The sequence below is a fragment of the Canis lupus genome, chromosome 1 (genome assembly GCF_048164855.1).
Source record: "Canis lupus baileyi chromosome 1, mCanLup2.hap1, whole genome shotgun sequence".
Lineage (NCBI taxonomy): Eukaryota > Metazoa > Chordata > Mammalia > Carnivora > Canidae > Canis > Canis lupus.
Genome location: NC_132838.1, coordinates 35824404 through 35851933, shown reverse-complemented (window position 1 = coordinate 35851933; position 27530 = coordinate 35824404). Strand labels below are relative to the sequence as shown.

General features: G+C 40.2%; 1 protein-coding gene across 2 annotated transcripts in view; it reads left to right on the top strand.

The window, feature by feature from the left end:
* The window catches only part of ADAT2 (adenosine deaminase tRNA specific 2), a 41355-nt gene extending 19311 nt beyond the window's left edge, over positions 1-22044 (top strand). The window contains exons 5-9 of one of the 2 annotated variants that reach the window (XR_012031116.1): positions 7245-7317; positions 7422-7719; positions 14834-15415; positions 18315-18410; positions 20269-22044. Coding sequence is in view for 1 of the 2 variants with exons in the window: in XM_072826112.1 (XP_072682213.1) it covers positions 7245-7317; positions 7422-7465 (117 nt within the window). In the remaining variant the exon portion in view is untranslated. Of the gene's footprint in view, positions 1-7244; positions 7318-7421; positions 9203-14833; positions 15416-18314; positions 18411-20268 lie in introns of those variants that run through there. The other variant, XM_072826112.1, reaches the window with a different exon arrangement.
* The last annotated feature ends 5486 nt before the right edge of the window (positions 22045-27530 follow it).

The following is a 27530-nucleotide window of genomic DNA, read 5'->3' as shown; positions in this document are numbered from 1 at the left end:
AAAAAGGGTGTTGCCTGTGTTCTTCTCTAGGATTTTGATGGATTCTTGTCTCACATTTAGATCTTTCATCCATTTTGAGTTTATCTTTGTGTATGGTGAAAGAGAGTGGTCTAGTTTCATTCTTCTGCATGTGGATGTCCAATTTTCCCAGCACCATTTGTTGAAGAGACTGTCTTTCTTCCAATGGATAGTCTTTCCTCCTTTATCGAATATTAGTTGACCATAAAGTTCAGGGTCCACTTCTGGATTCTCTATTCTGTTCCACTGATCTATGTGTCTGTTTTTGTGCCAGTACCACACTGTCTTGATGACCACAGCTTTGTAGTACAACCTGAAATCTGGCATTGTGATGCCCCCAGCTATGGTTTTCTTTTTTAAAATTCCCCTGGCTATTCGGGGTCTTTTCTGATTCCACACAAATCTTAAAATAATTTGTTCTAACTCTCTGAAGAAAGTCCATGGTATTTTGATAGGGATTGCATTAAACGTGTATATTGCCCTGGGTAACATTGACATTTTCACAATATTAATTCTGCCAATCCATGAGCATGGAATATTTTTCCATCTCTTTGTGTCTTCCTCAATTTCTTTCAGAAGTGTTCTATAGTTTTGAGGGTATAGATCCTTTACATCTTTGGTTAGGTTTATTCCTAGGTATCTTATGCTTTTGGGTGCAATTGTAAATGGGATTGACTCCTTAATTTCTCTTTCTTCAGTCTCATTGTTAGTGTATAGAAATGCCACTGACTTCTGGGCATTGATTTTGTATCCTGCCACGCTTTCGAATTGCTGTATGAGTTCTAGCAATCTTGGGGTGGAGACTTTTGGGTTTTCTATGTAGAGTATCATGTCATCGGCGAAGAGGGAGAGTTTGACTTCTTCTTTGCCAATTTGAATGCCTTTAATGTCTTTTTGTTGTCTGATTGCTGAGGCTAGGACTTCCAGTACTATGTTGAACAGCAGTGGTGAGAGTGGACATCCCTGTCTTGTTCCTGATCTTAGGGGAAAGGCTCCCAGTGCTTCCCCATTGAGAATGATATTTGCTGTGGGCTTTTCATAGATGGCTTTTAAGATGTTGAGGAATGTTCCCTCTATCCCTACACTCTGAAGAGTTTTGATCAGGAATGGATGCTGTATTTTGTCAAAGGCTTTCTCTGCATCCAATGAGAGGATCATATGGTTCTTGGTTTTTCTCTTGCTGATATGATGAATCACATTGATTGTTTTACGGGTGTTGAACCAGCCTTGTGTCCCAGGGATAAATCCTACTTGGTCATGGTGAATAATTTTCTTAATGTACTGTTGGATCCTATTGGCCAGTATCTTGTTGAGAATTTTTGCATCCATGTTCATCAGGGATATTGGTCTGTAATTCTCCTTTTTGGTGGGGTCTTTGTCTGGTTTTGGAATTAAGGTGATGCTGGCCTCATAGAACGAATTTGGAAGTACTCTATCTCTTTCTATCTTTCCAAACAGCTTTAGGAGAATAGGTATGGTTTCTTCTTTAAACGTTTGATAAAATTCCCCTGGGAAGCCATCTGGCCCTGGACTCTTGTGTCTTGGGAGGTTTTTGATGACTGCTTCAATTTCCTCCCTGGTTATTGGGCTGTTCAGGTTTTCTATTTCTTCCTGTTCCAGTTTTGGTAGTTTGTGGCTTTCCAGGAATGCGTCCATTTCTTCTAGATTGCCTAATTTATTGGCGTATAGCTGTTCATAATATGTTTTTAAAATCGTTTGTATTTCCTTGGTGTTGGTAGTGATCTCTCCTTTCTCATTCATGATTTTATTAATTTGAGTCTTCTCTCTCTTCTTTTTAATAAGGCTGGCTAATGGTTTATCTATCTTGTTAATTCTTTCAAAGAACCAACTCCTGGTTTTGTTGATCTGTTCCACAGTTCTTCCGGTCTCGATTTCGTTGAGTTCTGCTCGAAATCTTTATTAACTCCCTTCTTCTCTTGGGTGTAGGATCTATTTGCTGTTTTTTCTCTAGCTCCTTTATGTGTAAGGTTAGCTTTTGTATTTGAGTTCTTTCCAGTTTTTGAATGGATGCTTGTATTGCGATGTATTTCCCCCTTAGGACTGCTTTTGCTGCATCCCAAAGATTTTGAACGGTTGTATCTTCATTCTCATTAGTTTCCATGAATCTTTTTAATTCTTCCTTAATTTCCTGGTTGACCCTTTCATCTTTTAGCAGGATGGTCCTTAACCTCCACGTGTTTGAGGTCCTTCCAAACTTCTTGATGTGATTTAGTTCTAATTTCAAGGCATTATGGTCTGAGAATATGCAGGGGACGATCCCAATCTTTTGGTATCAGTTCAGACCCGATTTGTGACCCAATATGTGGTCTATTCTGGAGAAAGTTCCATGTGCGCTTGAGAAGAATGTATATTCAGTTGAGTTTGGATGTAAAGTTCTGTAGATATCTGTGAAATCCATCTGGTCCAGTGTATCATTTAAAGCTCTCGTTTCTTTGGAGATGTTGTGCTTAGAAGACCTATCGAGTATAGAAAGAGCTAGATTGAAGTCACCAAGTATAAGTGTATTATTATCTAAGTATTTCTTCACTTTGGTTAATAATTGCTTGATATATTTGGCAGCTCCCACATTCGGAGCATATATATTGAGGATTGTTAAGTCCTCTTGTTGGATAGATCCTTTAAGTATGATATAGTGTCCCTCTTCATCTCTCACTACAGTCTTTGGGGTAAATTTTAGTTTATCTGATATAAGGATGGCTACCCCTGCTTTCTTTTGAGGACCATTCGAATGGTAAATGGTTCTCCAACCTTTTATTTTCAGGCTGTAGGTGTCCTTCTGTCTAAAATGAGTCTCTTGTAGACAGCAAATAGATGGGTCCTGCTTTTTTATCCAGTCTGAAACCCTGCGCCTTTTGATGGGGTCATTAAGCCCGTTCACATTCAGAGTTACTATTGAGAGATATGAGTTTAGTGTCATCATGATATCTATTCAGTCCTTGTTTTTGTGGAATGTTCCACTGAACTTCTTCTTAAAGGGGAATTTTAAGAGTCCCCCTTAAAATTTCTTGCAGAGCTGGTTTGGAGGTCACATATTCTTTTAGTTGCTGCCTGTCCTGGAAGCTCTTTATCTCTCCTTCCATTTTGAATGAGAGCCTTGCTGGATAAAGTATTCTTGGTTTCATGTTCTTCTCATTTAGGACCCTGAATATATCCTGCCAGCCCTTTCTGGCCTGCCAGGTCTCTGTGGAGAGGTCTGCTGTTACCCTAATACTCCTCCCCATAAAAGTCAGGGATTTCTTGTCTCTTGCTGCTTTAAGGATCTTCTCCTTATCTTTGGAATTTGCAAGCTTCACTATTAAATGTCGAGGTGTTGAACGGTTTTTATTGATTTTAGGGGGGGATCTCTCTATTTCCTGGATCTGAATGCCTGTTTCCCTTCCCAGATTAGGAAAGTTTTCAGCTAGAATTTGTTCAAATACATATTCTGGCCCTCTGTCCCTTTCGGCGCCCTCGGGAACCCCAATTAAACGTAGGTTTTTCTTTCTCAGGCTGTCGTTTATTTCCCTTAATCTATCCTCATGGTCTTTTAATTGTTTGTCTCTTTTTTTCCTCAGTTTCCCTCTTTGCTATCAACTTGTCTTCTATGTCACTCACTCGTTCTTCCACCTCGTTAACCCTCGTCGTTAGGACTTCTAGTTTGGATTGCATCTCATTCAATTGATTTTTAATTTCTGCCTGATTAGCTCTAAATTCTGCAGTCATGAAGTCTCTTGAGTCCTTTATACTTTTTTCTAGAGCCACCAGTAGCTGTATAATAGTGCTTCTGAATTGGCTTTCTGACATTGAATTGTAATCCAGATTTTGTAACTCTGTGGGAGAGAGGACTGTTTCTGATTCTTTCTTTTGAGGTGAGGTTTTCCTTCTAGTCATTTTGCTCAGTGCAGAGTGGCCAAAAGCAAGTTGTATTGGGAAAAGAGAAAAAGAGAGGAGAGAAAGAAGGAAAGAAAAGAGAAAGAGAAAAAAAAAGGGAAGAAAAAAAACGAAAAGAAAGAAAAAAAAAGAAGAAGAAAAAGAGAAAGAAAAAGAAAGGAGAAAAAAAAGGGGGGGTGGGGGAAGGAAACAAATCAAAAAGCAAAACAAAACAAAACAAAACAAAACAAAACAAAAAAGAACCACCGGGGAGTATCTTCTGATTCTGTGTACTTTAAGTCCCTTGGCTTCTCCTGGAGGTTGTCAGTCTAGCTGGTCTTCTGGGGGAGGGGCCTGTTGTGCTGATTTTCAGGTGTTAGCAGTTGGGGGAGCTGCTGTGCCCCTGCCTGGTGCAGGGCTCAGTGGGGGTTGTTTGCCCCGTGAGGCCGCAGGAGGAACGGCCCCAGTGGCGGGGCAGCTCTGGAAACCTGGAACTCCGGAGCTCTCCGTCTGCAGGGCCTGGATGCCCCGGGGCGGGGCCGCTGATCTGCTCAGCTGGGGCAGGAGCGTCCTTGCTGTCCTGGGCCCTCCCGGCCTCTGCCTGTCCCGGGGGAGGCGGGATCCTGGGCTGTGTCCCGGGCGCCCTGTGCTCCGGAGCCTGCGCTGGTGGATTCGCGCTCCCGGGCCGCAGCCCCCTCCGCGGAGCCGCCCCCGAGCCCCTCCGAGCTGCTCCTGGAACCGCGCAGACCCCTCCGCACGGAGCCTCTTCCTCTGCCCGAGCCCCCCGAGCTGCTCCCGGGGCCGTGCAGCCCCCTCCGCGGAGCCGCCGCCCGAGCCCCTCCGAGCTGCTCCGGGTCCCGCCGTGCGCGCTGCAGCCCTTAGGGAGCTCGGCGCACTCTCCTGGGCGCGGTTGCTGTTACTGTCCCCGGGAGCCCGAGGGCACCCCCGCCCTCCTGGGTCCTGCTCCAACTCCCCACGAGCCCCTTTCCGCCCGGGAAGGTCGGTGCAGCTCCTGCTCCTCCGGGACGGGGCTCTCCTGTCCTGGGGACACTCGCCCCGGCCTCAGCCCGGCTCCTCGCGGGGCCCCTCCCCCTTGGAGGCCTTTGTTTCTTTACTTCTTTTTCCCCGTCTTCCTACCTTGATAGAAGCGTGAACTCTTCTCACTGTTGCATTCCAGGTGTTCTCTCTTTAATTCTCAGGCCGAATTCATAGATTTTCAGAATGATTGGAAGGTTTTCTAGGTAATTTGGTGGAGACAGGTGATTTGGGGACCCTACTCTTCCACCATCTTGCTCCTCCCCCCGCTGCTTCCTCCTGTGGTGGCTTCCAGATGTGCCTCCTTGGCATCTCTGTTCATTTTATCATTTCATGCACCTTAGAAGGATGCAATGCATCAAGTCTGTGACATGCTTTCAAAGCCCTGGATATTTTGATCTCATTTTATCTCATTCTTTACCTGTAGGCCCCCCACCCCACATTAGTTGGTTTCTTTATACAGCCTAAGCTTATTCTTACTCTTTCCTTGAAATGCTCTGCTGAGTTTCTTTAAATAATTGCGCTTTTGTTTTTATTTTTTTAAGATTTTATTTATTTATTCATGAGACACAGAGAGAGAGAGGTAAAGACATAGGCAGAGGGAGAAGCAGGCTCCATGCCGGAAGCCCTATGTGGGACTCGATCCTGGAGTTCCGGAGGCGAATGCAGACGCTCAACCGCTGAGCCACCCAGGCGTCCCTAAATACTGCTCTTTAAATTTTTTTTAAATTTTTATTTATTTTAGCGCACATGTGCTTACGAGTGGGGTGGGTGTCGGAAGGTAAGAGAAAGAGTCTTTTTAGCAGGCTCTACGCCCAATGCAAGCTGTCTCAGGGCTCAGTCTCATGACCCCAACATCATGACCTGAGCCGAAATCAAGTCAGATGCTTAACCAGCTGAGCCACCCAGCTGCCCCAAATATTTGCTATCTTTAAGGCAAGTTCAAAGGCAGCCCGGGTGGCTCAGTGGTTTGGCACCACCTTCAGCCCAGGGCGTGACCTGAAGACCCTGGATGGAGTCCCACGTCAGGGTCCCTGCATGGAGCCTGCTTCTCCCTTTGCCTGTGTCTCTGCCTCTCTCTCTTTCTCTCTGTGTCTCTCATGAATAAATAAATAAATAAAATTAAAAAAAAATTAAGGCAGGGATCCCTGGGTGGCGCAGCGGTTTGGCGCCTGCCTTTGGCCCAGGGCGCGATCCTGGAGACCCGGGATCGAATCCCACGTCGGGCTCCCGGTGCATGGAGCCTGCTTCTCCCTCTGCCTGTGTCTCTGCCTCTCTCTCTCTCTCTGTGACTATCATAAATAAATAAAAAAAATTGAAAAAAAAAATTTAAAAAAAAAAAATTAAGGCAAGTTCAGGCTTTGTCTTCATGTAATATTTCATGTAATTCCACTCCATGCCGTTATCACAATTTCTAATCTTTCACATAACGACCTCTTATCTCTAGTTAGATACCAAAGATAGACCAAACTGAACACTTCTTTTTTAAGATTTATTTATTTATATGAGAGACAGAGCATGCATGGGAGGGGCAGAGGGAGAGAGAATCTCAAGCCGATTCTGCACTGAGCATGGAGGCCCACACAGGGCCGATCTCACGATCCCAAGATGACGACCCCAAGCTGAAACCAAGAGTTGGTTGCTCAATCGACTGTGCCACCCAGATCCCCCTCAAACTGAATACTTTTTAAAAAAAATCTGCTATAGTAAGGTTCCACATTTTTTTTTCTGTAAAGAACCTAATATAAATATTTTAGCCTTGTGAGCCACTTATGTCTGTTACATCTTTTTTTTTTTCCACAACTCTTAAATATAAAAATCATACTTAACTGATCATTTTCAGCTGTGGATTGCCAACTCTAGCTCTGTAGCGTCAAACACTTAATGGGCTACTAGTAAGTACACTAAATAAAAATAGCTGATGCTTAACAAACTCTTAGGAAGTGCCAGGTATTTAACAGGTGTTATTTTATGTAATCTTATTTAATCTTCATGAAATCCTTCTGAGGTAAGTGCTGTAATTATCTCCATTTCACACAGGAGGAAGCTGGGGTACAGAGTTTGATTATCATACCCAAGATCACATAACTAGTAACTTCAGTAGTACTTGATGGAAAAATAATAGTTGGTTAGAGTGACATTTGAGTCCATACATCTATTCTTTTGTAACATACTTCCTTACTGCATTATTGCTATCCCTAGAGCATATTAACATTACCTGAAGTAAATTTATGTAATTATGTATACATTGCTGTTTTTAATGGGCTACAGGCCACATTGTCATAGGCCAATATTCATTCTCAATTTTCTCATTTCATCAGTGCATTCCCGGATATCGGGCTGAGGAAGCGGTGGAAATGTTAAAGACCTTCTACAAACAGGAAAATCCAAATGGTCAGTTTTCCCGTGCTATACAAAAAAATAAAGACAAATCAGTGTGAAGAGACTCTGACAAGCACCTACCCTCTTCATTTTCTCTTTTTCTTTTCTTTTCACAGCACCCAAATCAAAAGTTCGGAAAAAGGAATGTCAGAAACCTTGAACTTATTCTGTTGGAAGGTTGATGCCCCTCGATGGAATTCTTGGACTGAAAGAAAGCTTTTGACATCACTGAATCATGTTTATCTGTGTCCTTCGCCCCTAGGAAAATTGTCTCTCATGTATTTGTGCTGTTGAGGAAACAAATTAGCACGTTTTAAAAGTTTCACAATTGTAAACAATGATTAGCTTTTCCATAAGCTTCAAGAACATTTTAAGAAGGGGAAAAGAAGATAAAGATTGAGGTCTTAGAAATTAGTAAGTGATGCATAACCTTCCTGCCAAAATAATTGTGCCCATGCCAGAACGTGCTGAGTTTGTGAATGTGCATCCAGACCCAGGCAGTTGGCATGTGTCCGGACCGCAGTGTGCCACACTGAGGACACCTGGCGCTTCAGAATTGGATTCTTCATTCTTTGTGGCCATTCTGTTCTCCCAGTGTATTGAGGGCCCATGACTTCCTTGGAATTTGTTTAGGAGTTATGTACATCTAGTCTATGAATGTGTGCTTCTCAGAACAGGTGTTTTTTTTTTTTTTTTTTTTTTTGTCTTTTTGCTTTTAGAAGGCAGAGAAAATGCATACTTTTTTTAAAGATTTTATTTATTTATTCATGAGAGACACAGAGAGGCAGAGACATATTCAGAGGGAGAAGCAGGCTTCGTGCAAGGAGCCCGATGTGCGACTTGATCCTGCGACTCCAGGATCATGCCCTGGGCTGAAGGCTAGAGCTAAACCCGCCGAGCCACCCAGGCTGCCCAAGAAAATGCATACGTTTAAAACAAGTACTAAGTGTCATTTTTAAATCATAGCATATTGCTATAATAAAACCTTCCTTATTCCTTCTTTGAAGATGAATATTTTCTTAAAAAGATAAAAATGTAAGTGAGACAATTCCTTCTTTATTATTGAGCAGCTATACTATGCCAGGCTTGATTTGTTCATCAAATCAGTGAACAAAACCATGCATCTTGCCCTTATGGAGTGGCTATTCTAGCAGGAGGAAACACATAATACACCTGATAGATTATATAGCATTTTAGAAGATGTTAAGAATTGTGTCAATAAGAAAAAACAGAGTAAAGAGGATGGTAAAGTGGCATTTGGTATTGGGACTGCTGATTACACAATTTAAATAGAATGGTTTAATCTGATATCAAATTGTTACTTCTTTTGATAAAAGTCTATATTTAGAATTTAAAACCTAAAATTTAGAAATGTGCACGAAACCCTGAGAAGAGTCTCCACAGCAGGAAGTCCCAGACACTCAGGCGAAATGCTGCAGTAAGGGCTGGCGCTAAAAAACAGTTTTGCAGAGCCGCACTGGGGTTCGCTGCGTCTGCCCAGAAGGGGGCCTCGCCGTTCCACCAGAAGCCCAGCTCCAGGCCTCTGTTGCATTTCTTCAGTGGATTCATTTCCTTGATGCAAAGCATCTGTATTTGTTGGTTCTACCATTTGAGCGATGTCTGACTTGTTTGTTTTGAATTACATTACAGGCTGGAATGTAATTGTGGTAAAAGTATTTTTATATTGCTGAGAGTAGCAGCTAATCACAAGTTACATGCTTCAGAGGATTTATAATTGCTTGCTTTTGTACGTGTATGTTTTTAACTGCATTTGAGAAATTTTATGGAGAATATGCATAATTTTGAATCTATAATAATGTTACATGTAACTTATCTTCAATTTCACCTACTTTAAAAAATTATTTCTTCATTAAATTTTAGTGCTTTGACTAGTTTATTCCTTTTTGCAGTTGGTCGTAATTCATTCCTGGCTCCTTCTGCTTTCCTGCAAGCTGACTTCAGTGCACTTTCTATCTTCACATCATCGTTTTCTCAGGGATTATTTGTAGACAAAAAACTGGAGTCTTTTGTCTAGTGCCAGTAAGGACCAATAAGTCTGGTTAAGTATGTATGTCAAGTAGGTTCTTGGTAAACATTTGTTAAGTAAGATTATTGATTGGCATTTGGAGAAAAATGAGTAATAAGGAGAATATCTAGGACTTGAAGTCAAAGCCAGAAGTAGTATATGGGTGTTTTGGCTATCTTACAGATAGTCAATATTAAAAGTATCAAGAAAGTAATAAAACCAAGAAGGATAGAAAAGACTTATACATGTCTCTGCTGTGTTTTGAAGATTGGGCATTTTCTAATCCTAAGCATGGCTAAAAATTTTAATTTTGGTTACCACCCTTTTGATTCTCTCTTCAGTGATTGATTGACTTCCAGAAAAGTCTCTCCTATTTTTTTGGTTTTAGGCTCAGTTTCCTCTACTACTTTTGGGGGAAAAAAATCAGTTCAGAGGGCATATTGCAGATTGGAGGTGAGCACCTCTGGTGCTGATAGAGGAGCATTGTGAGGTCATAGACATTGAGGCTACGGGATTCTGGCCACAATTTTGAAGTGGTGGTGGTGAGTTCTGGACATACGATGAGGTAATCCTGCTTCCTGAGTTCCACATTCTGTAGCTACTTACACATGGCTTAAAATATTAGGATGCTCCAGTTCAAAACATTGAATCCAATTGGTTGACATTGATAGTGCCTAAGAGACTGGCTGAGAGACTTGTTTTATGCATGGGATGATTCTGAAAGTTGTAGAATGTGAAAAAGTTTTAGAATCATGGCCCTGTTTGGAGGAATTAGTAGGAAATGACTGCATCTAAGTTGCTAGAGTATCCAGTGTTTGCTGGTCTTTGCAGTGGACTCGGCTAAGATGGATGGTGTGTAATGTTTTGGCAGGCTTCGATCACTGATAAAAGATTATGTTAAAATATCTTTGCACTTTCTTGTTACTTGGCACAAGCATCTCTTCCTGTGTTGGATTTGGAATATTATGAAGGGAAAATAGATAGCCAAGAATGCCAATGTAGGCAAGCACTATTAATTTTCTATAAACTTTCTATTTGCAAATAATTTCAGACTTATAAATTTAATTGGTTAATATTTTATACCTTTAGCTTTATCATTGCTCTGTTTATTCTCTCTCTCCCTATCTATCCATATCTATGTACGTATGAATGTATATAATTGTTCTTCTCAATCATTTAGTAAAAAGTTACATCACACATCATGGCCCTTTGCCCTGAAATATTTCTGTATTTCCTAAGCATAGGATATTCTCTTATATAATCACAGTACATTTACTGGCTTCAGGGTATTTAACATTAGTACAATACTTTTATCTAATATACTGTTTGTATTCTAATATTGTCAGTTGACCCCATAATGTCCTTTAGAGAATTTTCCCCACCCACCCCACAGTATTGGAATATTCTAAGGACAGGTATCTTATTTAGTTGCCATGCATCTTTAGCTTATTTTATTTTTTAAAGATTTTATTTATTTGAGAGAGAAAGAGAGCACAAGCGGGGGGGGGGGGGGAGGGCAAAGGGAGAGGGAGAAGCAGACTCCACACTGAGCAGGGAGCTTGACTTGGGACTTGATTCTGAGACCCTGAGATCATGCCCTGAGCCGAAATCAAGAGTATGACACTTAACTGACTGAGCTACCTAGGTGCCCAACTATTATCTTTTTTTAATAATGGTGCTTTCTCACGATTAGATTCAGGTTCTGCATTTTAGGTGATGTTATTTTCTCAGAATCACATTTAAAGGCACCCAAAGGCCATCTGTTCCTCACGGGTGGTGTTGATTTTGGTCACCTGGTTAATTTTGATAACTTGATTTCTGTACTATGTAATTACTGTTTTTTCTCTCCCTTGCCATGAGTAAACAATCTGGGGGAGAGAAACTTAAAGTTTTACAGGAAAATGTATTTGATATTAGTAGAAAGGAGGGGGAATCAATGATATAAATTTCAGAGCAACTATTAGGTTATTTGATTGTATTCTTTCTCTTTTATTATATCAGCTGAAATTTACAAAATTCTTTTTGTAATAAGAATATTTTAAATAGGGATGTCTTAACAAAAATGAAAAGGAAGCCTCAAGTTCTTTCTCTCCTGATCTCCTTAGCAAAACTAATACATCAATTATATCTGATAAGATAGTTTTGGAAAAATAGGTCTGAGATGTGATGTTTCTGGTATCACAGATGGCCCATAGTAATCCAACAGGACGGATAATCTAGGTAGGTAGTCATTGGCCATAAAAGCAGAGTTCTCTTGGGTTTCCATAGAGACATTTCGACTTTCAGCACTGCTGCTTTTAAAATGAGTGTCAGTAAAAATAGAAAAAACTAAGGCTCTTTAGAAAAAAAAAATCATTAAAATTTTTTTTTAAAGTAGTAAAGTTCCTGGTTAAAAATCCACGTTGAAGCCAAAACTTGTGCTTCACAGTCATTCTGCGTCAACTGGCCTTGAATAGCCTTGGGCAGAAGAGGCATCAAGAACTGGTTTCTCTGCCTTTTGGCAAAAGCATGAGACTGCACTGACTTCATCTATGAAGACAACTGCCAACTAGTTTCTTACTCTGTAAATTGTTAATTGTGTGTGGTGAAGAAAAGGGTTATGGGTGACGTTATTTTTATGGGTAAGACTGGCATAAGTTCTGGTGAAAGTTTGACATCTTTAGGTTCTTTTGTTTTTTCAAGTTGAGCTAATAAAGAGAGGCTCATGGGATTATTTCACACCTGATTTTTAAGTGAATATTGAGCTAAATGCCATGTGTCCGTGACAATTAAGGACTTTGTCGTGGGTTGAAGAAGCATGAACTTGTGATCACGCCTAGAACAGGAGTCCACAAAATATGGCCTGTGGGCCAAACCCAGCCTTCTGCCTCTTTTGGTACCACTAACAAGTTAAAAATGGTTTTATGTTTTGAAATGGTTGGAAAAAAAAATCAGAAGAAGACTTTAGTGACCTGTGAACATCATCTGAAATTCGAATTTCAGTGTCCACAAATTGCTTTATTGAAACGTAGCATGCCCATTTTCGTGTGGTCTGGAGCTGCCCCTGTGCTACAACAGCAGTGTTGAGTGGTGGTGACAGAGACCAGTGGTTCCCAAAGCCTAAAATATTTAGTGTCTGGCTCTTTAGGACAATTTCTGCTGCCCTCTGGTCTAGAGAATATAAAATGTTGGGGTTCCATCTCTAAGTTTCTGGTTAAAGTTCTGCAACTTTGGAACCGAAGAGTGTGTCTCAATTTCCAGCGGTGGTAAATTGCTTTAGTACTGTGACTTTTTTTTTTTTTAAGTCAGTTTATAAATACGAAAGAGAAATCCAGGCACCTAATATATTTATTCTGGCTTAGAATATTTTGTTTCCTTACATACATGTACGAGTGGCAAGGAGAAAAGATCATTTATCAATTTGAGTAAGAATAAACAATATTTGATTTATGATTTTCACATTAAAAATATTGTCAAGTATTTATCATCTGTAAGAAGTTACTCTAATGGCAGAAATCTATTGGACTCTTTAAAAACCAGGAGTCAGGGATCCCTGGGTGGCGCAGCGGTTTGGCGCCTGCCTTTGGCCCAGGGCGCGATCCTGGAGACCCGGGATCAAATCCCACGTCGGGCTCCCAGTGCATGGAGCCTGCTTCTCCCTCTACCTGTGTCTCTGTGCCTCTCTCTCTCTCTCTGTGACTATCATAAATAAATTTAAAAAAAAAATTAAAAAAAAAAAAAAAAACAGGAGTCAAATGGAAACTATCTCCATACCATCCCCATCACTGTTCCTCCTACAGTTCTCTCTGTAACAGGTTTGATAACCCTTTGATGCTACATATGCTGACTTTGAAGAAAAGACAAAAAAATAAACATTTATTAGTGTTTTTGGTGTTTTACCCAGCATTGAGTTCAGAATAAAGCCTTAGGTGCAACAGACAAAAAATTTTAAGTTGTAAAAACAAACAAACAAAAAAAAAGCAAAAAACAAATTCTAAGTTGCCTAGTAAAGCAGAATTTGAAGGAGACTTCTGGAGAAAGCAGACACCAACTAGGCCCGGAGAGACCTGCGGGCTTTGGAACGTAGGTTGGGAGGATGAGGGGCAGCATAGTAGTAGGTGCTAGAGTAGAAGATGACCATCGTGTGAAAACACAGGGAAGGGATGTTTGGGCCAAGTTACCATAAGTAAGATGTACTTTTTTTCTGAGAAGGGGTAATTTTCCTGTTTCTGTCTGATGTGTGATTTCACTCATTCCTTGAGTATGTGTGTTTTGGGGTGGGGCATTACCAGGGACAAAGGTTCTAACATTATAGTCACTGGGGTAAGAAGACTGGATTTGCATGCACATCACTAGGCAAGGTTTGAACTGTGACAGAGCGTATCAATATTAGAAGCTAATATTCAAAATAAATAAATAAATAAATAAATAAATAAAAAGAAGCTAATATTCACGTCTTAAAAGAAAAGCTAATATTTATGTAGAAATTGCCAGGCTCTATTCATATGCTAATCCTCGGAACAACCCTATGAGTCAGTACTGTTATCATCTCTGCTTTACATAAGGGAAACTGAGGCCCAGGGAGGTTAAGTAACTTGCCCAGGGTCACAGAGTACTAAGTGATGGTGTCAGTCAGAATGGGCTGGGTTATGCCAAGGAAATAGCCCTCAGGTTTCAATGCCTTAGAACGAAGTTTTAATTCCTTCATGCTTCACTTCTCATCTCTCAGATCAGGCCAGGGGTTTAGGTTAAATGCATCTAGAATGTCTTCAGTCACTGTGGCAGGGATGAGAGAAGACAGTGAAGAATGCTCTGTGTCTTCACCAATTTGAATGTGCATATGAATTGCCCAAGCAGTTTGTTAAATGCACATTTGATTCAGGATATCTGAGACCAGCCTGCCATTTGGCCTTTCTAGCAAGCCTCCAGGTGATTCCTATAGTGCAGGACAGGGGCCACTCTTGAGTAAGGAGTGCTTACTGGCTTTTGCCCAGAAGTGACACGTCATTTCTGCTCACAGAAGCCACATAGCCATGCCTAACGTCAGAGTGGCAGATGCAATCTGCCATCTACCTCAGGAAGAGGAGAATTAAAATATTTGTGAACAATCCCAATGAAGAGCAGAACATGTGAAGCCAGGATTCGAATTCAGACAGGCTGTCCCCAGAGTGTGTGCTCTATCACTCCATACAGTCGTAGGTGTCAGCCCCTTCTCTATCAAGAAAGGACAGTATGATGGCACCTGCCCTACTTGGTGGCCGCCAGTCAGGGTAGCCCTCGAGACTGACCAGTTGCAGTTGACTTATGCGACACTGCTATGCTGGGTGTCCCAGGCAGCTTAGTGTCAAAGGCAGCAGTTGTCAATGTGATGCTGCAACTCTGAAAATGTTTCAATTTTTTTTTTGTAATATGCTGACATCTATGAAATATATACTTTTATTCAAAGCATACCTTAGAGCAGATTCAAGCCTTTCCCTATTACTGTCATCAAATAATCTGCCATGCTTTCTTGTTTTGGACCAGGGTGTGTTAAAGCCAGCATTCAGGGAATTGTGCATGATCCTGGGAACATCCATGGGTGTGTGTCCACGCATGTACACCATTGATCATGTATGTTTGCTGCAAAGCGCTGGAGTCGCTGCTCTGAAGTGTCCTAGGCTTGTGGTCAGAGTAACAAGCACAATACCCAGGTGGTCGTGGTTGAGAAACAGCTTCTCTGAACCTGCAGAACATCTGATAGGATCATAAACACTTGGGAACTGAGGGACTGAGTGGTGGATCCCAGGCTTATGTTAGCGTCTCTGAATGGAACGCAGTGGACTGGGTTACAGCACAGTGTCGGGTGAACATCGCACTGCCTTTGACGGACCTTCCAGTGCCCACAGAAAGCTCTGCTCTCACTCCTACCACTCCTACCACAGCGCACTTTGCTGTCGGTTCCTAAGCTGACGTGTATTGACAATTCAGAAACATCGGTTTCAGCCAGACTTCTGTCCACTTTGTGGAAAAACTGATCTGCAAGTGATACATAGGATGATAGAAGATTGTTCTTCCTCCATTGAAAGATAAAAAGAATCTTCCCAAAAAGGAGAAACCTAAATAAAGGTACATTTCAGTTATAAATAATTATTATAGTTAAGATATCAGAATTACCCCACTACCCTAGTTGATTCAGTCAGCAACTTAGCTAAGCACAAGGGAGAAAATGGGCCTTGATAGTTTTTCTTTCGGAAAATCGGGTTTGCCATCGTTGAAAAATGCTTGCACCCCTGCCCACCTGTTCTGTTGATCTCAGGGAGAGCTGGATAAACCCGATTGTTCCTCCAGAGACACTTTTGTCATCTAATGCACATAGTTCAATTAAGTATGCAGATGCATGCTAAGTTAACAAGGGAAAATAATAAAGTTGCCATTTTTATTAACTACTTAGGCTGAAACCTACAGTATGCCTTTTCTAAATTAATGAAACAGAATTCCACTGCTTGCTGGTTGTAATCCTAATCCTAGAAGTTATTACCAGTGATCTTTCTTGGCTGTTAGTACCCTTTCGAAAAAGCCCTATCACTCCACCAATAATCCTGACTTCACATGAAAGTGCTTTCAGCTTTTAATCTAGCCTGTACTGGCATTTCTTTCAATGACATTTCTAAAAATTTTTTTTAAGATTTTTATTTATTTATTCATGAGAGACACAGAGAGAAAGGCAGAGACATGGGCAGACGGAGAAGCAGGTTCCATGCAGGAAGCCCAATGCGGTACTCATCCGGGAACTCTGGGGTCATGTCCTGAGCCTTAGGCTCAACCGCTGAGCCATCCAGGCATCCCCAATGACATTTCTATATTGGACGGCTAAATAAGTTAAGGATGTCAACTCGATTTTTATGTGGGCAATGTCACCATCCTGATTCAAATGCTAAACAATTTCTGGAAAAATTAAATTTTTTCCTGACCTGAGAAATCCCATCTTCTCAGTGAGAAGCTGTGTGGGCAGGATGCCAAGGGGAAGGCATTGCACCGCCTGCTGCAGTGGAAATCCCCCCTAGGTAAGCCCACTGCACCACATAGTGTTCTTTCATCCTAAACACATTTTGTCAACCTCATAAGCCTCTAGCATTATTTTACTCTTCCCTTCAAAGTCCTGCATTCTCCATGAAATCTTTTCCAACTACTCTAGCCCACAATGATCGTTTTCTTCAAATTCCTACTTTGTGTCACATAGTTTAATCTCAATTGGTCTCTAATTATAGTAATTAGATTGTAAGCTCCTCCAAAGCAAGGATTTAGCCCAGTGCTAGGCCCAGAGGCGGTTTCAGTAAATACTTGCCGAGTGATGGATTTGCAGTTCTGGATGGTTTCCAGCAAGCAGGACAAACGGGTGAATTAGCACTACCAAGCGAACACTGTCTGGCCTTCCTGAACCGAACAGACCCTCATTCTACAAGTACTTTTGCTCAGGCCATCACCGCCAGACAGTGGGGCAGCCAAGGGAGCACAACTTAGATCGTTTTCCTGTGTTCCTTCAGCTCATCTTTTCTCATTTGGAAATCTACATTTTGGGCTCAGGTTTGCAATTTCCCACTTTCAGATTTGAGAAGTCAGGAAGTGGTAGAGGGTCAGAGAGGTAAAAAACTTATATCTGCTTTGCTAGAACCTGACTTTCTTACAGAGGCATAACAAAAGAGAGGACACGTTGCATATTTCAGAGCAACTAAAAAGCTGTGTGGAGATTGATTTATGTAACTTTCTTGCTAGATTAGTCCAGAAACTGGATTAATATTTTAATCACATTCCCTGGAGAGGAAAAGGCAGCTGGTGAAATTGTTGGAGGTGACATGCCAATCTACATAGAAACCAAGTGTGGTTTGGAGACCACCATGGAAATAGTAACTTCAGTCATTAAGTGGAGAATGAAAGGAAGAAAGAAACCAGATAAGTTTTCCAGGATCAAGAAGTTATTTTTATTATAAACTAACCTTAGGGAGACCATAAGATTTATTATTATTTTAACATTTAAATTCAAATACTGATGGCTTTATCTTTTCACTGCTGATTACTCTTGGCAACACCAGAGTGCAACGAGAGCAACAGAACATGCTTCATTTTTTTAAGTTCCCATTTGTGGATATAAGCTCAGCTGTGCAGGCAAAACATGGCAATGAGCACATGGTGGCACAGTTCACGTCTTGATACAGCATTGCTCTCTCACTGTGAACTTGACTTCCCAAGACCTGAATTCTAACATAAAAATTCACTGGTGTCCTGAAATTCAAAAGGAAAAAGGAGGTCTTTTTTCTGCTCTTTTTCCTTTGCAGACCTGGATAATAACCCCAAATCTTTACAATGGCCTGTGGCTGGCACTGGCAACAAGCATCTGGAGTATATAGCATGTTATGCTCTGGGAAATGCAATCGTCTGCTTGAGAACAGCCCTCAGATGGAAACTGATGTTTAGATTATTACTGGGAATTTGTTTGTGCTTCTGAATTCTGTAGGATTAAGGCTGGTGCTGTGATATTCTCATGTGTTCTCTTGACCCTTAGGTATTTTAGAAAAGAGGGAAATGAAGAGTCTGAGGGTTGAAATAATCAAACTTTGGAGGTGCTAAGGCTCCACTCCGATTATATTGGCAGATGGCCCAGGGCGCAGCTGCTGACGAAGAATCCCAGATTCCACCCGAAGGCCCAAATACTACCTCTTCTGTCTGGAGCTGAGTCAGTAAAAGGAAATAGGGTAGGGCAGCATTTTGGACTGAAATTTCTCTGTGAGAGCAACAGATTGAATTGATAATGGGAGAAAGTTTGTATTGTTAACTTTTATAAGATGGCCCAGTAAATTTCATGAGTTTTATAGGGCCTGCATATTATTCGGATCATATTTTCATCTGGTGCTCATTGCTTGCTCTGCTTGGTTGAATAGTGTAGCTGAACAGGATCCAAGACGAGAAAGAGAAGTGGGACTGACTGTGGCATTGGGGCTAATGTAATGAATGTCCTGACCTGTTTCAGCTGCTTCTGGAGGCCACAACAGAGAGCCATTCATGAAAGCCCTGAGGGGATGAAGTGGCCATCTCTTTGACACCAAGAAAATATGAGAAAGAGAAGGTAAGAGAAGATATGGAGAAAGTGACTCCATGGAGAGCGCTCTCTCCCATTCTCCCTTCCTGAGGACAGTATCACTTGGCCTCAACTGTGGCTCTGATGATTAATTTCACCAGCTTAATAGGAGAAGTAGACAAAAAGGGAAGAATATTGGTGATGAAGGGAGGGTAATTCACTTCTGTATTGGTGCTATTGGTTAGGTAGGTGAAGAATGTTGATTTGTCTCTGTGCTAATGGACAAAACTATAGTGTAAAGTCAGAAGGCACTTTGGACTCTCAGAAGAGACTGGGAAAGATAGCTTGGAAGTAGCCCAGAAACATTGCTCTTGGCATTTGTCCAAGCCCTGTATCTTCTCTCTCACGAGTGGCTTTTCCTTGCTTTGGAATGTAACATCTGAGATTCAGTTTTTGATTTACACTTAGGGGGGCTATGGGTAGTTCCACACCAAAGGGCTATTTTAAATCAAGGCCTATAAGCTCACCTTACTTAGTATGCTCTACAATGTAGCCTAGTTAGAAATGAAGCAGACAGAACACATGCTTCTTCATTAGAATGACTAGTAGTAGCTAATGTTCACTGCCTCCTTGTTGTGTTCCAGGCACAGCTGTAAAAGCTTTGCACCTATTACATGATCCTTGCAGCAAACTTAAGATGTTACTGTTCTTTTTCCCACTTAAGGAGTGAGTTAATAGAGGTTTACAGGGTTTAATTTGCTCAAGATCACAGAGCTAGTCAGAGGCAGAACCAGAATTTAAACTCTGGAAGCTCATATTTCTTAACCATCATACTAAACTATTTCAACAAGATTACCCAAATAGGAAAAGAACAAAAAGGATGCTGATTCTTGTTCCCTGCCCAGCCCTCCACTGAAACAACATAGCATAACTTGGGTTTATTCATGAGGCTAGCCTTTGGCTTCTTTCAGTATAGGTAGTGAATTTGAATGTCTTGTTCTATCGTGTATGTGTGTGTGTTTTATATTTTTAAAAAGAAGTTATAACAAATCTTCTAGAAGGAAAAGAACTGTTTGTCTTGTGAGAACAGATCCCAGGGTACTTATAAAATTAAAAAATACAATTGGATCATCAGCTTGGTTCTCTGCAGAAACTGGAAATAAAATTGCATGATTCTGTAAAAATATTCCAATTAAACAGGCCCTGTTAAGGATCCATGGATGAACTGCCAATACCTTTGCATGTTCTATAATCCTTTCTTCAAAATAACAGCACACATTTTCACTATTATTATTATTATCATTAGGTAGTGTGCTAAGTAATTTACATGTATTTTCTCACATTCATACGTACGTGTTAGGTTTTACCATCATGTATCACTTACCTACTATCACAGCAATGCTGCATAACAAAAACCCACAAAACCTCAGTGGCGTACAAAAATAACTATTTATTGTTTATACATCTAGAGTGGTTGGCTAAACAGATCTGCCAATCTTGGCTGAGCTGGCTCAGGATACATATGATTTGGCTCACTGAAGACTGGTCTAGCCTGGCCCTGGTTCATATGAATGGGGCAAGCAGCTCCTCCATTTATTTGTCTCTTATCCTCCAACAGGCTGGGCTGGGCATGTTCTGCTCATGATTAAAGAGCTGCAAGCTCTGATTGCAAGCTCTGAACAAGCCTGATTGTGTAAGTCCATTTCAATCTTCTGCTTGCAATGTATCTGTTAATATCTCATTGGTCAAAGCAAGTCACGGAACTAAATGTGAGGATGTGGAATTAGGCACTCCTTCCCTTGGGAATGCATTGGAAAACAGCATGGCAAAAGGCAGGGGTTATAGGCAATGCTGAACAATTGGACTAATTTTTGTAATCAATCACGTATTTTTTTTTTTTTTACAGACAAAGAACTTGAGACATGGAAAGTAAATGTCTTGCCTACGGTCACATAGATATTAAATGGCAGAGCTTGAATTTCAACCTGGGTTTATGTTTTTTCAAAGCTGGAACTCTTAATAAAGTATCAAAATGCAGATTTAGAAACTAGTACTGCCTCCACTTCCTTTCCAGATATGAACAATCTTTTCACTCCTTTTTTATGCATCTTCATCAATGAAGACAAAATCCAGCTGTTGATATCATAGAATGAGAATGCTGTGAGGAGTAATTAATGTTAGCAAATTCTCTGAACAATTTATACATAAAAATTGATGATTATGTATATGTAAATTATATATGTAAATTGATGATATATATATCATAATATATATGATCAAAGAAATACACAGACTTTTAAGTCAGTACTTGACCTTATTTTACATTTTGTAGTTTTTCAGCTCTTTCTCACCTGCCAGACTTTAGAAACATATTGAGTATAAAGTCTCTTAATGCTCTTACTTCTCTCCTCTGCAAACCTTCCTAGCAGTACCCCAGTCTCCCTATATTAGCAATAACTATACATGAAAATGATTCTCTATACAAATTTCTTTTTCAAAAATGCCAATTGACAGCAGTATCTTTAAGACTGTCCAGAAAGGGCAGCCCCGGTGGTGCAGCGGTTTAGCGACGCCTGCAGCCCAGGGCGTGATCCTGGAGACCCTGGATCGAGTCCCATGTCGGGCTCTCTGTATGATGCCTGCTTCTCCCTCTGCCTGTATCTCTGCCTCTCTCTCTCTCTCTCTCTCTCTATGAATAAATAAATAAAATCTTTTTTAAAAAAAGACTGTCCAGAAAATTGTACATTTTAGCAATTGGCAAAGGAGGACTCTGAGCTGATAGAAAATCTAGTCTTTGTATCAATTGCCCTTTCAACAGATGTGTCCTAGCCTAGTTTTGCTTTGTAACTTATTGCTACTATTGTTATTCCTTTTATTAAATCAATTTCGTGGCTCCAGTTTTTAAGAAAGTTAAAAAGCTTTATATACTTCTGTTGACCTTGGAAACAGAGGAAGGGCACATTCATACATGGTGCTCACCAAAAATGCATTCCTAAAGAACAAATTCCACGGTGTACCTACCTTTTGGCTCTTGACCCCCTGGTCCTGTCCTAGAGCACTGACAATATAATAGACATAACTTTGTGCTTTCAGGAAATTGAATGGAAAATTTTTATGGACCTCTGAGGACTGCTGAGCATCCATCAGGATCTTTGTGAACACCCTGTGGGTCAGGATGGTATTGGGCATCTCCTTAGAAATTCATAATTTGGAAGGGGGACTGTAGTGAAGAAAGGGGGAAATTTGGAGGGAAGTGATACCGTGAAGATGAAGTGACATTGGCTTTGAAATGAGGCAAAACCAAGGCTGATCAGTTTCAATCAAGATACAAATGATTGAGAAAGACTGAAAAATTCACTTCAGATTCTTTGGGAACATAACAATTTTGGGAACTTGAGCATGTGCTATATCTTCTCATCCTAGCACTCACTACACATGACACCTGTTCTCCCACAAGGCCATAAACTTAATGAGGGCAGGGATGTTATTAACACAGGTTAGCTCAATGCATTGTGCTATTGTCCACTAAATAAATATTTGCTAATCAAATGTCTCAGAACCAGCTAGTACTTCTGTTGTTTTCTTCTAGCAAAAACTCAGAAACTTCCTTTATCTTGTACAACAAAAGAATAACCTATGAGTTGGATGTCATGTGGGAATTAAATAAAATATAATACCAGCATTTAATTGTGTCCTGAAGGAAATGTTTCTCATTGTGGTAGAGATGGAAGGAACATCACTGTAAGTCAAGGGATCTGTCATCTCATTGTAGCTCTGGTTTTGATCTTGGTCACATGATCTAACACCAGCTTGCCCATGGATCCAATTGGAATAACAAATGATGTGTTATATTTGAAAATGCTTCAGAGGTAAAAGTACAAATTAATTCTAGTTATACTATCATTGTGTAAGACACAAGTTCAACTTGAAAGTGGAATTCCAGCTACAGGAGCCAGGGAAGGTGCTGTGTCTTTTGTCTTTTTCATCCTGCACACAACTCCCGTGCTTAGTGCATGGTAAGCAGCTGGACTCAGAATGTTTTTACAAAATGAGTGAATGACCCTCCACTGCAACATGGAATCATAAAGAAGATCTCAGATGGCTATTCTTTTTTTTTTTTAAGATTTTTATTTATTTATTTGCAACAGATATGCAGAGAGAGAGAGAGACAGAGACATAGAGGGAGAAGCAGGATCCCCGCAGGGAGCCTGATGTGGGCCTTGATCCGGGACTCTGGGATCACGCCCTGAGCCAAAGGCAGATGCGCAACCACTGAGCCACCCAGGCATCCCTCAGATGGCTATTCTTGTCTCTTTGTTTATAGATGAGGATTTTCATTTATTATTGTCATGCAGTTGAATTGTTCAAAATTTATGTAAGGCATATAGAGTCATAAGACAGAATTTCTGCCCTTAAGAAACTTTCTCCTTGCTTCGCAAGACTTAATTAGCTCCTTTTTTTTCTCAAATTAAACAGTGATAAAAGGCAAAAGGAGAATCCTAGTTAAGTTTATTTGGATGTAGGGAGGAATTCTTACTCTGGCCAACTTAAGGGGGAAAAATGTGTGGCTCACAGAAATGAAGGACGTGTGAAGAGCCAAGTCCAGCCAAATCCTGTACCTCCCAGGATCTAGGAGGTGGACTAGGACACAGGCTTACTAGGTCTCTGCAGCCTGGCTAGTTTAATTCCATCCATTTTCTCCTTTGGTCACTCCATGCAAGATTCACATTCCTGGGAGACACAGTCCAGTTGGCACGATGAAGCATACATGTTCATACCTTAGCCAAGAAAGAACGACTGCATAAAGTACAGATTTTGTAGCACCCTGAGCACAATTCAGGTGAACTTCTGAGATGCAGTGGGTCCTACCTACAATATTTTAAGAGTTCAGAGAAGGGAGATCCTGGTGACACTTCACAGATGCCAAGGGGCACATGCTGGACCTTTAAGGTAGTAAAGTGTAGTAGTGAAATAAATGAAGAGGAAATATTTCAGCCTGGCCACAAGAGGAGTAAAGGTTCAGAGTTAGGATTGAGCCCAATGTCTTCACCAAAGGCAGAAGTGGTGGAGACAGAGAAGACAGATATTAATAACAGGTCCTTGGATTGATTTCTGTAGAGAAGTGAGGCTAGATAGCAGGTTTAAACAATAAACCAATTATTTGGGCTGAAACAATAAGTGTAGAGCTAATTGTACAGAAGATATTCAGAGAAAGCATAAAGGAGGCCTACATATTTTTAGAAGAAAACCAGAAAAGTAAATGGTACATTGGAAGAAACTTCTGGGTATAAGACTAGGAACCCAGGTGAAGGGAAGAGTTGAAGAGGGAGAGAGTCACGGGAGAGCCTCCAAAAGGCTGAGGGACAGGATGGAGACTGGATGGAGCTGGAGATACCAGTATAATGGTTTAGATGACACTTGTTTTAAATATACTCAGTCTTAACAACATACGGTAACAAGTGCTGAGTGAAGGGAAGCAATGTTGGATGAGACTCAGAGATGAAGATGCTTTAGAGTATCCAATGTGCTCAGGTCACAGTACTTAGAGATCAAGAAGGGGCCAGTGAACAATTACAAAACAACACCTCTGCTTGGTTAAAGTTAGCATGTATTTGAGCAAACTTTCCAGATTGCTGGATGGAAACTCTTTGGTTAATATTCAAAAGTTGGGTTTCCAAACCTTTGGAACAGATTTTAAAGATAAGAGAATTTATTCAGGAATTTAACTGTTGTTTCCTAGACTTAAAGGATTATTGGAAATATTTGGAAGACAGCGATTGGCATATTCTGTGATGATTTGTATCCTTTATTTACTTATGGAGCAGTTGCCACAGAAGTCTCTTGATCTTATATCATTTCATAAAACAAATGTATTACTAGGAACACCAGACGTTTTAATGTTTGACTTAGCACTGAAATAGCACTAAATAGAATATGTTTAGCCATTTTCAGCCTTCTTCTGTGCTTCTCTGGTATTTATGCTGGAGTTATCTCAAAAACGGACTCAAGGAGAAAGCATGAACCTACAAGCAATCCTTAACCTCAAATATTTGATCTATGTCATCACATTTAAGTAGTTCAGAATCTGCTTAGAAAAGACAAACCAGGGAGTTTGGCTTCTCTTTACCCCTTTCAAAGAGTCAACCTTTAAGGCTTATTAGTAAGCCAGATTCTCCCTACCCCTAAACCGTCCGGCAGTGGTCCTTTCTCAGTCTGCTTAAGGCAATGCATAAATAATTGCTTTATGTCATAGATAGACCTGTTTCTGCGAAATTAAAAGTAAACCAAATGCTATTTGCTCCCCAAAAGAGCCCATGAATCATGTTCTAATAAAAAATAATCACCTATTATATATCTGTTTTGTAAGTTTAAAATTTCATGTATTGTGTTTACTTACAGTGAGATACATCAGAACTTTAGAAACATAGTTTATGGGGTACCTATATGGTCTTAAAGGGGCTCATTAGTGCACAGTGTTTAACTGTTCACAAAGAATAACCTAGTTGTTGATGGGGCTAATCATAATAGCCTCAATAACAACTAGAGAGAATTCTATAAGCTGAGTCTGTACTGAGTTCTCTACAAATGTTGTTTATTGAATATAGATTATCATAATAGATATAGGAATGTAAAGAATCATAATCAGGGACACCTGGGTGGCTCAGTGGTTGGACGTCTGCCTTTGGCTCAGAGTGTGATCCCGGGATCCCGGATTGAGTCCCACATCCAGCTCCCTGCGAAGAGCCTGCTTCTCCTTCTGCCTGTGTTTCTGGCTCTCTCTCTGTGTCTCCCATGAATAAACAAATAAAACCTTTTTAAAATAATCATAATCATAAAAGTAGGTATTATGACAACCTACTTTACATATGAGTAAACTGAGGCTTAGGAAGATTAGGACATCACACAATAAGTAGCAACAAGGTCAGAATTGAGGCCACATGTGGATGGTTCCAAAGCCCATGCTCTCACTGTGCATTATCATTTCCTGACTTAGCAAGTGCAGCCACAGGTGACATTATGCTAGGCTCTTCATCAGCAACCTATATCCTTACTTGATGTTTGTCTTTAATATTTTTAAATTAAAAACTTTTAAACTTTTGTTTTAAATTAATTTTAAACTTAATAATGTTGTACAAACAGTACAAAAAAATTCCTGGGTATCCAGAGTCCTCAAAGGTTAATCTTATATAACTACAGCACAATGACCAAAATCAGGAAATTAACATTAATACAATTCTATTACATAATCTACAAGAACTTATTCGAATTTCATCAGTTTCCCTATTAATGTCCAGGATCTAAACCAGGATGACATGTTGGATTTAGTTGTCATGTCTCCTTGGTCTCCTTCGGGGCTAACCCTATACTCGCATGACCTTGGGAGTGAGCATCTCTTCTCATTTTGCATCCTAGCCACTTTGCTTGATTCATTCCTTTAAACTAGAACAGTTTCTACTCTTTCTTTGTCTTTCATAACCTTAACACTTTAAAAAAGTACTAGCCAGTTATTTTTGCAGAATGTTCCTCACTTGGGTTTGTCTGATGTTTCTTCATGAATAAATTTGGGTTGTGCATTTTTGGTAAAAATACTATAGAATTTATGTTGTGTCCTTCTCAGTGTGTCATACCAAGAGACACATGATTTATTTTTTTTATTTTTTAAAATATTTTTATTTATTTATTCATGAGAGACACAATGAAAGAGAGAGAGGCAGAGATATAGGTAGAGGGAGATGCAGGTTCCATGCAGAGAGCCCGATGTGGGACTTGATCCCAGACGCCTTGAACCAAAGGCAGACGTTCAACCGCTGAGCCACCCAGGCATCCCAAGAGACACATGATTTGTCACGTCATTAGTGATATTAACTGTGATCATTTGGTTAAGGTAGTATCTGCTAGATTTCCCTACTGTGAAGTAAATATTTTTCCTCTTTAATCAGCATTTTCTCTAGGAACTACTTTGCAACTATGTAAATATCTTGTTTCTCATAATACTTTTGCCACTAATTTTATCATTCATTGATAATTCTTGCCTGAAACAATGATTACTGTAGTATTTTAGGGGTGGCATTCTTTTCCCATAATTACTCACATACATACATTAGTTGGAATTCCATTGTAAGGAATAGTTTTCTTTTCTTCTCTGTTTATTCAGTTATTTATTTGTATCAGTATGGACTCATGGATTCTTACTATACTTTGTGCAGTATATTAATATCATTGGCTATTTTTTTATTCAGATTGTCTCCTCTTTGGTCAGAAGAGTCCCTTCAAGTTTGGCTGTTATCCTTTAGACATGTTTCCCATCATTTTGTTTTATTAATTTAATTTTTAAGTTAATGGTCTCTTTATTGGAAAAAAGACTAGCATTTACAACTTGAAATGGGCGTAAATTATAATTTCTTGAATAGCAATGTTGATGGCTGTGCATAAGTCCACAGCCACAGCCTACTCAGCTGGCTCCAAGTCATGGTTCAGATGGTTTTAAAAACAGAGTCCAAAGATGTTCCCTTGGTAAAGGTTTCTTTTTAAAAATTTGTGTGAATGGTGACAGCCTGACACCCATTTCACTCTAGTACAACACAGACAACACTGAACCAACACACACAGCCTGTGACAAGGATGTGTGTCATTGTCACCATGGGTGGAGGCACACAGAAGTACACAAGGACCATCCTGCTAAGTGAAGCTATGTCTAGACAGTTTTATCCTTCACCCATATTTCTGCACAGCCTCCTGAGGTAAAGCAATTTTAATCTTTTTTTCAGTAAACGAGCTATGATGGTTTATATTAACAAACTGAACTAGAACTCATTTAAATAGTTTTAAATTTGTGTTTTAAGTTTTCATTTTTAATACAAATACCTGTGTTCAATTGTCAAGCCACATGTATGAAAAACTGGCCAGCCCAAACAGTCTATTAATCATGAGCAAATGGAACTGCAGGGAGTCCACTAAGTGCTTCCTTATCCTTAAGGTAATACAAGTATTTATATTGGAACACTGATGTGTAGCTTGGTCTTTACGGGACAGAACCACCAACCAATACCTGCAGATTTTGTGTGTGTGGACAAAAGTTACTTTTAATGTTCAGTTTTGCTATATTGAAACAGAATGAGTGAATGAACTTTTTTTTTTTTTTTGCAAGAGGTAAGAAAAGATTCAATT